The sequence below is a fragment of the Pollachius pollachius genome (genome assembly GCF_949987615.1).
Source record: "Pollachius pollachius genome assembly, chromosome: 1".
Taxonomy (NCBI): Eukaryota; Metazoa; Chordata; class Actinopteri; order Gadiformes; family Gadidae; genus Pollachius; species Pollachius pollachius.
In genome coordinates this window covers 51,934,882-51,949,068 of record NC_136934.1, presented here as the reverse complement: position 1 = coordinate 51,949,068, position 14,187 = coordinate 51,934,882, and the positions used below count along the sequence as shown (strand labels likewise).

General features: G+C 49.5%; 1 protein-coding gene across 2 annotated transcripts in view; it reads right to left on the bottom strand.

Moving 5' to 3' along the window:
- Positions 1 to 14,187, bottom strand: part of atp2c1 (ATPase secretory pathway Ca2+ transporting 1) — a 31,749-nt gene that overhangs the window by 3,672 nt on the left and 13,890 nt on the right. For both annotated transcript variants that reach the window (XM_079748385.1, XM_079748384.1), the window contains exons 4-23: positions 13,675 to 13,764; positions 13,448 to 13,483; positions 12,893 to 12,954; positions 12,629 to 12,737; positions 12,070 to 12,228; positions 11,836 to 11,904; positions 11,675 to 11,750; positions 11,048 to 11,114; positions 9,894 to 10,018; positions 8,898 to 8,995; positions 8,564 to 8,659; positions 8,057 to 8,146; positions 7,469 to 7,573; positions 6,549 to 6,705; positions 4,678 to 4,848; positions 4,278 to 4,375; positions 3,924 to 3,974; positions 2,777 to 2,943; positions 2,000 to 2,068; positions 1,757 to 1,873 (exon numbers count right to left, since the gene is read on the bottom strand). In XM_079748385.1, coding sequence (XP_079604511.1) covers positions 1,757 to 1,873; positions 2,000 to 2,068; positions 2,777 to 2,943; positions 3,924 to 3,974; positions 4,278 to 4,375; positions 4,678 to 4,848; positions 6,549 to 6,705; positions 7,469 to 7,573; positions 8,057 to 8,146; positions 8,564 to 8,659; positions 8,898 to 8,995; positions 9,894 to 10,018; positions 11,048 to 11,114; positions 11,675 to 11,750; positions 11,836 to 11,904; positions 12,070 to 12,228; positions 12,629 to 12,737; positions 12,893 to 12,954; positions 13,448 to 13,483; positions 13,675 to 13,764 — 2,012 coding nt within the window. The remainder of the gene's footprint in view (positions 1 to 1,756; positions 1,874 to 1,999; positions 2,069 to 2,776; positions 2,944 to 3,923; positions 3,975 to 4,277; positions 4,376 to 4,677; positions 4,849 to 6,548; positions 6,706 to 7,468; positions 7,574 to 8,056; positions 8,147 to 8,563; positions 8,660 to 8,897; positions 8,996 to 9,893; positions 10,019 to 11,047; positions 11,115 to 11,674; positions 11,751 to 11,835; positions 11,905 to 12,069; positions 12,229 to 12,628; positions 12,738 to 12,892; positions 12,955 to 13,447; positions 13,484 to 13,674; positions 13,765 to 14,187) is intronic.

Sequence of the window (14,187 nt, the reverse complement as noted above, 5' to 3'; positions counted from 1 at the left end):
CACAGTCACACACACACACACATTGTTACAGTACACAAGACACACACACGCACACACATTGTTACAATACATAGTCACACACACACACACATTGTTACAGTACACAGACACACACAAACACACACATTTTTACAATACATAGTCACACACACACACACTGTTACAGTACACAGACACACACACGCACACACATTGTTACAGTACACACACACACACACACACTTTGTTACAGTACACAGACACACACACACACATTTTTACAATACATAGTCAGTCACACACACACACACACACACACACACACACACACTGTTATAGTGTACACACTGAAGTGCTTTGAGTAGTGGTGCAACGGTTCACGGGTAACCCTTGAACCGTACGGATCAACCCTCACGGTTCGGGACGCAAGTGATCCGCGGATCGGCTGATAAAAAAATAATAAAAAAAGTTGTGCGTTCATGTGATCAGCGCATGTTTAACCCATTCAGACCGGATCACACATCTGTGCGTGTTTACCTTTAAGACCGGCTTGCGCATCAATGCGTGTTTACCATTAACCCGTTTGAGAGACAAATGGGTTAAAGGACAATTCCGGTATTTAGCCCACTGAGCCCCCTTTCTGGTTTGTCTAGGATGAAATATAGTGGTTGACACACCGAAATGTTGACTATTGGTCCTGTCTCGGGTATTTGGCTCATTTCGATTCGCCCCTGCCTGCTTCAGAATGGCTGGCTATGGGCATTCACAAACCTGTCCTTAAAACAACCCTAAACGTTCGTTTTCAGAAATGTGCCGCTCACCGAGTGGTTAGTGGTGTTCCTAATCAAGTATCGTAGCGAAATACGGTTTCTGTCATGTTTTATTTGGCATTTCGTAAATCCCATTGAAACGGAAACCGGACCGGAACCGGGAATGGGCTGTTTATGATTTGTTGTTGTCTTTTCGCTCGGTTCTCCATATCAACAGTAAGGCTAGAACCGAGCGAAAAGACTTCAACCAGCCCCCCTTTCTGTTTCCGGTCAACGAGGAATGAGTCTTCCAACAGAAATCAATGGATTTACAAAATGCCAAATAAAACACGACAGGAACTGTTTTTCGCTACCATACTTGACGAATAAAGAAGATGAGGATGTCTGCATTCCCTGGGGAGAGTGTAGAGTCTAAACTCTCCCCAGGCAATGCACACATCCTGAATTTAAAGTTGTAAATCCAGGTCTGCTGTGCTTCCTTTGGACAGTTTTTATTTACTATCCATGTTAAAAAGAAGAAGGAATAATGCCTCAGAATGCACTTTGTTTTGTTTAAATTATTTTTTATAAGTTTTTATTTTATGTGGACACAAGCATTTTTTTTTAAATATTGACTATGCTTAAAGGAAGCAGGATAATTACCTAATTTTTCACTTTATTTTGTTTTTTTCACATTTGAAGATTTCATTTAAAGTCACATTTGTCTTGTAATCTTTTTTGTTGTTGTTGATCCGACCTGTGACTCAAAAACCGTGACACGATCCGAAGCGTGAGTTTTGTGATCCGTTGCACCCCTAGCTTTGAGTAGGAGAAAAGTGCTATACAATCTAATGTATTATTATAATTACTGTTACAATACATAACACACACTGTTACAGTACACACACATTGTTACAATACACACACACACACATACATTGTTACAGTAAACACACACAAACAGTTACAGTACATAATCACACACACTATTACACAGACGAACTACAGTTCCCATCATGCACCAGTACCTCTGTGCGGGGGGGCCGTCCATGATGATGTTGATCCAGAGGATCTGCATGGCGTTCAGCGGGTTGGGGAAGTTCATCAGCGTTGCCAAGGAGATGAGGGTGAGCGCTGCGATGCTCCTGGGGACCAATGGGAGAGGGGGTGGGCGGGGTCAAGGGACTGGCTGCATATTGCATCACAACCAGTGATGCACCACTGGGACTGTCATTACCTGGGGGGGGGGGGGGGGGGGGGGGGAGGCTTACGTGCTCAGCTGGAATCGGACAAAGTTCTTGATGTTGTTGTAGATCCCCTTCCCCTCCTCGATGGCAGAGCTGCAACATGAGAACCACAGCGCCAGTGAGTACTGTGGTAGTACTGGCTCAGAGAGTACCGTGGTAGTACTATGGTAGTACTGGCTCAGTGAGTACTACGGTAGTAATACGGTAGTACTATGTTAGTGCTATGTTAGTTGTATGAAGGTACTGTGGTAGTACTGTGTTAGTACTTTGTAGGTACTAGCTGGTTCTATGTTGTTAATGGTTAGATCTATGTTAGTTATGGTTACTGTTATGTTGATAATGTTCATTATTGGTCAGTAATTTTTAGTAATGGTCACTAATGGTCAGTGTTGGTCAGTAATGGTCAGTATTGGTTAATGTTGGTCAGTAATGGTCAGTATTGGTTAATGATGGTCAGTATTGGTTAATGTTGGTCAGTAATGCTCAGTATTGGTTAATGTTGGTCAGTAATGGTCAGTATTGGTTAATGTTGGTCAGTAATGGTCAGTATTGGTTAATGTTGGTCAGTAATGGTCAGTAATGGTCAGTATTGGTCAGTAATGGTCAGTATTGGTTAATGTTGGTCAGTAATGGTCAGTATTGGTTAATGTTGGTCAGTAACGGTCAGTACTGGTTAATGTTGGTCAGTAATGGTCAGTATTGGTTAATGTTGGTCAGTGTTGGTCAGTATTGGTTAATGTTGGTCAGTGTTGGTCAGTATTGGTTAGTGTTGGTCAGTAATGGTCAGTAACGGTTACTCACAGGATGGTGGCGAAGTCGTCGTCCACCAGGATCATGTCGGCCGCCTCCTTGCAGACGTCCGTTCCCGTCAGGCCCATCGCCACGCCGATGTCCGCGGCCTTCAGTGCCACGGCGTCGTTAACACCGTCACCCGTCATGGCAACCACCGCGCCGATGTTCTGGAGGGACTGCACACACACGGACCGGGTTAACACACACACACACTTAACAAATTCTTCAAATTAATCCCATCTGGCCGCAGATATAGGGAACTAGACTGGAGAAAAGCCCATTTTAAAAGAAGTTTTGTCCTCTCAGCCATCGTAGCTCTGAACAAAAATATGTTGATTTTTCATCACTGTATATTGTCCATGTCATGTTTATTCCTGTATATCAGTCCCTCCAGAAAAATGCGCCGTTTTTTTGTGATTGTTGCGGCCAAAAATCCTTGATTATGCGGCACATTTTCTTAAAAAATGCGATGAAATATGCGGCATATTTATGCAATATTATGCGATGAAATTGCAGCTACTTGCAAAAACTGCGGGAACTTGCGAAAAAATGCAGCTTTTCGATGACGTTCACGTCGCGTAATTACGTCACTTCATAACGTTCCCATGGCAACAGGGGGAAATGGCTGCTCTTGTGTGAAGTAAACGCAACATTTTTCAACTTTCTGCTAAAATATATGTTACTTTTTTGCAACAAAAATGCGGGGATTATGAAACCATGCAAGCCCCGCATATTTTTCGCGGAAATCAGCAATTTATGCGGTGAAAGTGAGGCATATTTGAAAAAATGCGGCCCCGCATGAATATGCAGACTTTGGCTGATTATGCGTTGAATTATGCGATCGCATAATTGCGTTTTTCTGGAGGGACTGGTATATGTGTTTTTCTGTGGTATATGTGGGGAGAGAGTTTATTTGTTGTCTGTGTGCTACATTGTGTTGCTACACAGTGTTGCTGCTCAGTGTTGCTACATTGTGTTGCTACACTGTGTTGTGTCTTTTTAAATGTATGCTGCCCTGAAACTGACTTGACTGTGTGAAAACAATTATCCCCTTGGGGACATTAAAGAACCTTTCTAACTAACACACCCTGTTAACACACACACACACACACAAGCCTTGAGGAAACCAAATGCTACTAAAGACCACACCACGTACCTTCACTATCTTCAGCTTGTTCCTGGGGCTGGCTCTGTAGAACACCACGATCTGGAGGGGGGAGGGGTACCGTGAGAGAGAGAGAGAGAGAGAGAGAGAGAGACACAGACAGACAGACAGACAGACAGACAGACAGACAGACTTAGTGAATGAGAGAGACAGTAAAAAAAGTGAGGGTGAGAGAGACAGAGACAGACAGTCAGTCAGTCAGTCAGTGAGTGACTTAGTGAATGAGAGAGACAGAGACAGGGAAAGAGTCAAAGAGAGTGAGGGTGAGAGAGACAGAGACAGACAGAGGCTTAGTGAATGAGAGAGACAGAGAGAGTGAGGGTGAGAGAGACAGAGACAGATTACCCTCGGGACAATCTGGGACAGCTGATGCAGGTCCATTTGGTCCACGTCCTCCCCAGACAGAGACTGAGAGCCCTTGGTGTAGAGACCCAGCCTGCTGGCTGCACACACACACACACACACACACACACACACACACACAACATTACACAATATGCCTACTAAGGGCATAGGAATACTATTATAGGAATACTAAGGGCAAAAAAAGCAGACAGACAGAACCTATAGAGAGACAGACAGACAGAACCTATAGAGAGACAGACAGACAGTACCTATAGAGACAGGCACACAGACAGGCGGTATCTATAGAGACAGACAGACAGTACCTATAGAGGCAGACAGACAGGCGGTACCTATAGAGACAGACAGAAAGTACCTATAGAGGCAGACAGACAGGCGGTACCTATAGAGACGGCCGTCTCCTGGGAGTCTCCGGTGATCATCTTGATGGCGACCCCGGAGCTGATGAGCGTACCGATCGCCTCCTTGACCCCTGACCTCGGGGGGTCGATGATGCCCACCAGGCCCAGGAAGGTCAGGCTGCCCATCTGAGGGCCCGACGCGAACGCCAGGACTACACACCCGCACACACACACACCCCCCTTAAGTATTGAGTGTGATTCAGGGTGTCGTGGCTGGGCTCCGAGTAGACTGGGTCGCCCCGCCCGTTCTGCCGGCGGTTTGAGTCCGCCCTGCAGAAGAGCAACACACTTCTTTCTGCTTCCGATAGGTTTTTAAGGGAGCCAATCACCGAGCTGGCTTTTCCCCCTGGCGCCCTATTGGCTGGCCTAACACAATGACGACAGGGAAGCGACGGCAAGCAGCCAATCGACTACAGAGTCAGTTGAACTAGGTCCGTTGATCACGCCTCTTGAGCTGAAGAAAAGGACAGCAGCTTCCCCAGACCAAGCTCCATCTAGGATTCAGCTTGGTCTGGGGATAGCCAGCCAGGGCTCTGAGTCCCAGGCGATGGTTCTGGGGTCAGTCAGTCTCTAGATCAGGGGTCACAAACATATAGATCTATAGATCTATCTATCTAGATCCATCTATCTATATCTCTAGATCATTGGTCACCAACACAGTGCCCGCGGGCACCAGGTCGCCCGCAAGGAACATATGAGGCGCCGGGCCTGTTCTAAAAATAGCACTCTCCCACCTTTTTTACGTCATTGTTGATAATTATTGTGAGAAATCATTAACATGATCAGTGTCTTCACATAGATGAGTATCATTAATAATAACAAATTTGTTATTTCAGAAGAGTGCATCAAACTGGGTGCTGTGTTGGTGACCAATGATCTAGAGATATAGATCTATCTAGATCTATAGATCTATCTATCTAGATCCATCTATCGTATGACTCAGTACCCATGAAGTAGCTCTCAGGTTCAGAAAGGTTGGTGACCCCTGCTCTAGAGCTATCTATCTTATTGTGCATACATATTTATATATATTCTAGTTTTATTACTATTTAGTCCTTAACCCATTTGTACCGGCTTCTGTGCGGCGCAACATTGTATCTAGTAGATACAATGTTGCTCCATGCAGCCGGTACAAATGGGTTAATGGTAAACACGCATTGATGCGCAATCCGGTCTTAAAGGTAAACACGCACAGATGCGTGATCCGGTCTGAATGGGTTAATTGCACTGTACCTTGTTACTCCTATACTATTTTATTATTTATATTCTTGCCATTGTGAAGGAGAGCTTGGACACAAACATTTCATTGCCAGCATTGACTGCTTTGCCTATCATAGCAGGTGTCTGTTAGCTGTGGGGTCATAGAAGGTGTCTGTAAGCTATGGGGTCATAGCAGGTGTCTGTTAGCTATGGGGTCATAGCAGTGGTCTGTAACTGTGGAGTCATAGCAGGTGTTTGTTAGCTGTGGGGTCATAGCAGGTGTCTGTTAGCTATGGGGTCATAGAAGGTGTCTGTAAGCTATGGGGTCATAGCAGGTGTCTGTTAGCTATGGGGTCATAGCAGTGGTCTGTAACTGTGGAGTCATAGCAGGTGTTTGTTAGCTGTGGGGTCATAGCAGGTGTCTGTTAGCTGTGGGGTCATAGCAGGTGTCTGTAAGCTATGGGGTCCTAGCAGTGGTCTGTTAGCTATGGGGTCATAGCAGTGGTCTGTAACTGTGGAGTCATAGCAGGTGTCTGTTAGCTGTGGGGTCATAGCAGGTGTCTGTTAGCTGTGGGGTCATAGCAGGTGTCTGTTAGCTGTGGGGTCATAGCAGTGGTCTGCTATGAGGACCGGATCCTGAGGGTGAGGGTACCTCGGAGGCCGGCTGTCCCCATGTAGCTCTTCTGCTGCTGGAACAGCTCCCTCTGCTGCTGGCTGAGCGGTACTGCGGCGCCCCGGCTGTTGGAGAAGGCGCAGTAGCGGATGACCTGTTCGTACGCCCCCTTCATGAAGAACACCCCGGGCTGGTCCTGGGGAAAGAGGACGGGGGGGGACACACACCACACAACACACACAACAGACACACCACACAGAACACACACCAGACCCACAGAGAACCCAGGGGGGGATACACACCACACAACACAACAGACAACACAAACACCAGACCCGCAGAGAACACACATACACATGCAGAACACACACATACACATGCAGAACACACACCAGACAACACACACAACAGACAGAACACCACACACACACACACACACACACACACACACACACACACACACACACACACACACACACACACACACACACACACACACACACACACACACACACACACACACACACAGCCTTTAGTTACCACTCCAGCCATGTGTAACAGTCTAAGGTCCGCCCTACTGGAGGGGGATGTCTGGGTCTGTTCTTCACTGTATGGTCCTGGGATACCAGACCGGACCTACTGACCGGACCCAGGCCTACTGGACCTACTGACCGGACCCCAGCCTACTGACCTGGTACTGACCTACTGACCTGATTGACCTACTGACCTGGTGGACCTACTGACCAACTGACCGGACCACGGCCTACTGACCTGGTGGACCTACTGACCTGGTGGACCTACTGACCTGGTCCCAGGCCTACTGACCTGGTCCCAGACCTACTGACCTCCTGGACCTACTGACCTGGTCCCGGACCTACTGACCTGGTCCCAGACCTACTGACCTGGTGGACCTACTGACCTGGTCCCAGACCTACTGCCCTGGTCCCAGGCCTACTGACCTGCTGGGTGCGGTGGACGCAGCGGACGGCCATCCACTTGTTCTCCGAGGTGAAGGGCTGCTCCTCCAGACGCACAAACTCCTGGTGCACCGACTCCAGACCGGCCTGCAACAGGAGAGGGCCAGGAGCCGGGTCAGGACCGGGGGGAGCCCAAGATCTGGGTCAGCCAGGACCCCGTACCACCCCGGCCCGATGGGCTCTGACGGACGGACGGAGGGACGGGGGGCCTGACCGAGTCTGAAGGCCTACGGTCCTTCAGACTCGGGACCCCATTAAGCTCTGAGGAGGTGGACCACCCCAAATATTTCTGCCCCCCCCCACACATAATGTAACTCCCCCAGCGCCCCCGAGCGTCAGCTCAGTTCAACATGTGTATATCCTTGTATAGAAAATATCTCAGGGAGCCTTCTCAAACCCGTTGTTATGTTCAGATATCTGAAGTCTGCCAGCCATCTCCCATGACCCCATCTGTAGCGCGAGAGCCCAAGAGGGCTCGTGAACCGCAGGTTGGGAATCCCTGCTCCCACCTAATCCCACCACGGCTGATGTGACTTATACAGGGGGGGGTGAGAGTGAGTGTATGTGTACCTTCATGGCCAGCGCGAGGAGAGCGCCCTCTGTGGGTCGTCCCAGCAGTGTGTTGTTCCTGATGACCGAGTCGTTACACACACAGCCCACCTGCAACACAAATAGTCAGGAACACAATTCACCATAAACGTTAAGAACACACACCTTTCAGAAACACCCCGCATCATTATACAGCCGGTGTGAGTGAGTGAGTGATTCTTAGTGAGTGAGTGAGTGATTCTGAGTGAGTGAGTGAGTGAGTCTAAGTGAGAAAGGGAGTGAGTGAGTGATTCTTAGTGAGTGAGGGAGTCTAAGTAAGAAAGGGAGTGAGTGAGTGAGTCTTAGTAAGTGAGTGATTCTTAGTGAGTGAGTGAGTCTAAGTAAGAAAGGGAGTGAGTGAGTGAGTCTTAGTGAGTGAGTGAGTCTTAGTGACTGAGTGAGTCTGCGTGAGTGTGTCTGAGTGAGTGATGAGTCTTAGTCAGTGAGTGAGTCTTAGTGAGTAGTGAGTGAATGAGTGAGTGAGTGTACCTCCACTATCTTGCTGATGGAGGGGCAGGCGTAGCCGTGCACCACGTCTCCATCCAGCAGCACCTCCCCCGCCCCGTTGTAGCCCACGCCCGTCACCTGGAGAGCAGACGGACACGCCCGGCGGCCAATCAGAGACTAGACCCGCCCTCCAACACATCACAAGCACAATGGTCTCCTAGCAACAACATGCGTCAGTCATTAATGTCAAAGTGCTCCCAAGTATTCAGTGAAAGTATATTAAATCACAGTGGAGGTGATGGTTGAGCTACGGTGCACTCTGTTACACCGTCCATTTAATAGAGCTGAGGATTCCCCCCCCCCCCCCCCCCCGTACCTCCGCGTGGAGGCCATCCGACGTGTACACCTGAGTCACCGTCATCTCGTTCTTGGTCAGAGTGCCGGTTTTATCAGAGCAGATCACGTTACAGCAGCCTGCAGACAGACCGATCAATACATCATCAATACATCAGCACCCAATCAGATCACGTTACAGCAGCCTGCAGACAGACCAATCAATACATCATCAATACATCAGCACCCAATCAGATCACGTTACAGCAGCCTGCAGACAGACCGATCAATACATCATCAATACATGATCACCCAATCAGTTCACGTTACAGCAGCCTGCAGACAGACCAATCAATACATCATCAATACATGATCACCCAATCAGTTCACGTTACAGCAGCCTGGCACAACACCACCCAATCAATCAATGGCTGCAAGTACTGTAGCAGCAGTACTAGTAGGGTAGTATTAGCACTAGAACTAGTAGTTTAGTATTACAACTACTAGTGCTAGTAGGGTAGTATTAGCACTAAAACTAGCAGTACTCAGGGTCCACCCAGTCAGGGTCATAGGTCGTGTTAGTACTCGGGGTCATAGGTCGTGTTAGTACTCGGGGTCATAGGTCGTGTTAGTACTCGGGGTCATAGGTCGTGTTAGTACTCGGGGTCATAGGTCGTGTTAGTACTCGGGGTCATAGGTCGTGTTAGTACTCGGGGTCATAGGTCGTGTTAGTACTCGGGGTCATAGGTCGTGTTAGTACTCGGGGTCATAGGTCGTGATAGTACTCGGGGTCATAGGTCGTGTTAGTACTCGGGGTCATAGGTCGTGTTAGTACTCGGGGTCATAGGTCGTGTTAGTACTCGGGGTCATAGGTCGTGTTAGTACTCGGGGTCATAGGTCGTGTTAGTACTCGGGGTCATAGGTCGTGTTAGTACTCGGGGTCATAGGTCGTGTTAGTACTCGGGGTCATAGGTCGTGTTAGTACTCGGGGTCATAGGTCGTGTTAGTACTCGGGGTCATAGGTCATGTTAGTACTCACTCAGGGTCTCCACGATGGGCAGCTTCTTGACGATGGCCCTTTTCTTCACCATGCGCATGACCCCCAGGGCCAAGGTCACCGTCACCACGATGGGGAGGCCCTCAGGGATGGCCGCCACCGCCAGGCTGGGGGGGGGAGGTCACCATGGTTACCGTGGGGAGGTCACCATGGTTACCAGGGGGAGGTCACCATGGTTACCGTGGGGAGGTCACCACGGTGATGTCACCAGGGTAACCACAGAGAGGTCACCACGGTTACCACGGTGATGTCACCAGGGGAGGTTACTTTGGTAGGTAACCAGGCTAACAGGGGAGGTAACCAGGGTAACCAGGGTTACAGGGGAGGTAACCAGGGTTACAGGGGAGGTAACCAGGGTAACTGAGGAGGTAACCAGGGTAACCAGGGTTACAGGGGAGGTAACCAGGGTTACAGGGGAGGTAACCAGGGTAACTGGGGAGGTAACCAGGCTAACAGGGGAGGTAACCAGGCTAACAGGGGAGGTAACCAGGGTAACCAGGGTTACAGGGGAGGTGACCAGGGTAACTGGGGAGGTAACCAGGCTAACAGGGGAGGTAACCAGGCTAACAGGGGAGGTAACCAGGGTAACCAGGGTTACAGGGGAGGTGACCAGGGTTACAGGGGAGGTAACCAGGCTAACAGGGGAGGTAACCAGGCTAACAGGGGAGGTGACCAGGCTAACAGGGGAGGTGACCAGGGTAACAGGGGAGGTAACCAGGGTAACAGGGGAGATAACCAGGGTAACAGGGGAGGTAACCAGGGTAACAGGGAAGGTAACTAGGGTAACAGGGGAGGTGACCAGGGTAACAGGGGAGGTAACCAGGGTAACAGGGGAGGTAACCAGGGTAACAGGGAAGGTGACCAGGGTAACAGGGGAGGCAACCAGGGTAACAGGGAAGGTAACTAGGGTAACAGGGGAGGTGACCAGGGTAACAGGGGAGGTAACCAGGGTAACAGGGGAGGTAACTAGGGTAACAGGGGAGGTGACCAGGGGACGGAGCAATGCGCTGGGCTCAAGTGTTAAGTGCATATACACCGGCTGAGGGCTTATGTTAAGGGAATAGCCCAAGGCTGAGTTAAGGAGCCCTCCCATTAATAGAAGGCTGGGGACATTAGTGAACAGGGTGTGGGTCTACCTGACGCCGATGGTGAACATGTCCATGATCCGCTTGCCCTGGAGCCAGCCCACCAGCATGATCACCCCTGACAACACACAGAGGGGCAGACTTAGAGACACACACACACACACACACACACACACACACACGGGCAGGCTTAGAGACACACACACACACACACACACACACACACACAGAGGGGCAGACTTATAGACACACACACACACGGGCAGGCTTAGAGACACACACACACACACACACACACACAGATGGGCAGGCTTAGAGACACACACGCACACACACACACAGGGACAGACTTAGATACACTCACACACACAGAGGGACAGACTTCGATACACTCACAGACACACACACTCACACACACACAGAGGGACGGACTTAGATACACAAACACACACAGGGACAGACTTAGATACACTTACTTACACACACACACACACACACACACACACACACACACACACACACACACACACACACACAGAGGGATGGACTTAGATAGACTCACACACACACCCAGAGGGACAGACTTAGATACACTCTCACACACACAGAGGGACAGACTTAGATACACTCACACACACACAGAGGGACAGACTTAGATACACTCACACCGGTCCGTACCTATGATGCAGAAGGAGTAGAGCGAGAGCTGCTTCCCCAACAGGTCCATGCTCTTCTGGAGCGGTGTCTTAGGAGCCTGGAGCCAGCAGGGGGCGGTGGAGGTTAGATATACCCCCCACACACACACCGTTACAGGACGTGATCAATAACAGTCAGCCTACCTCCTCTGCCTGCATCATCTTGAACACTTCCCCAAACTCTGAGTTCTCTCCGGTTCCTATGACGATGCCCTGGGGGGGGGAGGGGGGGGGGGGGGGAAGACTTCCTTTAGCGTTACAAGCAAAGACTGAAGATTAAACGGAAGCATTGGTCGGTCTTCATTCTGAATTAAACATCTCCACTGGTCCAGGCTGGTATCAGACCAGTATGAACCAGTCCCAGACCAGTTCACCCACCTTGGCCTTGCCACAGCGGACCAGCGTCCCCATGAAGGCCAGGTTGCTGCGCGAGGCCAGGTCCCCCCCGTTGGAGGCCGGGGGCTGGGGAGACGTGGTCTTGGAGGAGGGAGAGGTCTCCCCAGTCAGGCTCGACTCGTCCACAGCCAGGTCACTGGCCTGGGGTGGGGGGGGACACAATTAGCAGCGGAATGTGGCTCAGAAGTATGTATGAATGGGTGAATGTTGGGCAACATCGTGAAGTGCTTTTAGTGGCCACTGCTTAGGAATGCGCTACATATTCCATTCTCCATTCATCAGGGTTCAAACCCCAGTATCGGTATTGTCATCCGTAAGGCTGACGCCGTGACCCCTAACTCCTCTAAATGACCTTTGGATGAAGGCGTCGACGGAATGATCAAACAGGCGTAGATAACCTGATCCTCTTGGGTCATCCCGAGCTCAATCATACATCAAGCACATGCAGGTTGGGACATTATAATCTGCTGCAATTAGAAATTACTAAGAAAAATAAACACTGTGTTTGTTCATGTGCGTGTGTGTGTACGTGCGTGTGTACCTCGAAGAGACGCAGGTCGGCCGGGACCCTCTCTCCAACGGACAGACAGACGGTGTCTCCTGGGACGAGCTCTCTGGCCAACAGCTGCTCCAGACGTCCATCGCGGACACTGGGCGAGGGACACAGAGAAAGACAGACAGACAGACAGACAGACAGACAGACAGACAGACAAGACGAACAGTTGTGAACCGGATTCAAGGCACCACAGTAAACCGTTGGCCCGATGCAGGAGGTGGCCAGCCTCTAGCCTCTGTCTAGCCTTACCAGTGGCATTCTGGAGGAACCAGCTTCCCCAACTCTTCTAGAGATTTCTCTGAACGGTACTCCTGCACACACACACACACACACACACACACACACACACACACACACACACACACACACACACACACACACACACACACACACACACACACACACACACACACACACACGCACGCACGCACGCACACGCACGCTCATTAATCCACCAGGAAGAAGGCACCTGCCAACAGACACGTTGGCAGCAAAACACTCTTCACCGCGGTTCACTGACTCACAGCACGCTTAAACTAGAAGACGGAAGGCCATTTCAGAATGACAATGAAACCCTCTTCCTCTGCCTAGTGTGTGTGAGAGTATCTCTAAGAGCGTGTGATTTGGTACAGTGTAGCTCTGACAACAATTTCATTATAGCTCTTAAGTGTGTGTATGTCCGTTTAGCTACCAAAAACACAGTATAAACTGGTGCTCTTACTTATTTTAACATGTGTGGGAAGATATGAAAGGCTTGATAATGCGTCTTAGATATAGTCGTGTAATGCAGTAATTATGACTTACCTGCACAAAGGCAACCGTAACAACTATGATTATGGCCTGTCAACAGAGAATATCACAGAGCCATTAGGGTGGAATGAACACTCATTTGAATTAAACAGATCCGGTCGACCATGGCAACCGCATTTATTACACATCTCGTCCCACGTCAAGTCATGTGAAAATCACCACTGAAAGAGTGTACCCCTGTGTGTGTGTGTGTGTGTGTGTGTGCTCGTGTGTGTGCATACCACAGTAATGCTGATGGCATCATCAAACTGGTGCATGAGCACACTGATGACAGCGGACGCGAGGAGCAGAAGGATGAGGGGGTCCTTGAACTGGAGAGAGAGGCAGGGCGAGAGACAAAGGCGGATACAGAGAAGGTCCGTTACATTCTCCTGCGTTTACTCAGCTAATATTTACTCGTTTAATGTGTGATATGGCAACGTGAAATGTCAACATTGACGAATGAATTGGCATTACATACCAAATGTTAGAGAGTTGGAGAAAGATAGAGAGGTAGAAAATGAGAGCGAGAGAGACACAGAAAGAGAGAGAGAGAGAGAGAGAGACCTACAGACGGAGAGAGACAGAGAAAGTCAGAGGGAGGTTCAGAGGGAGAGAAAGTCAGAGAGGTTGAGAGTCAGAGAGAGAGTCTTGATAAAGTACCTTATTTATCCCCGTAGGGAGATTTGGGTTCACTAAATCAAACCACAAAGCATAACCAATGACCATGGAGATATAGAAACAAACGAACGATC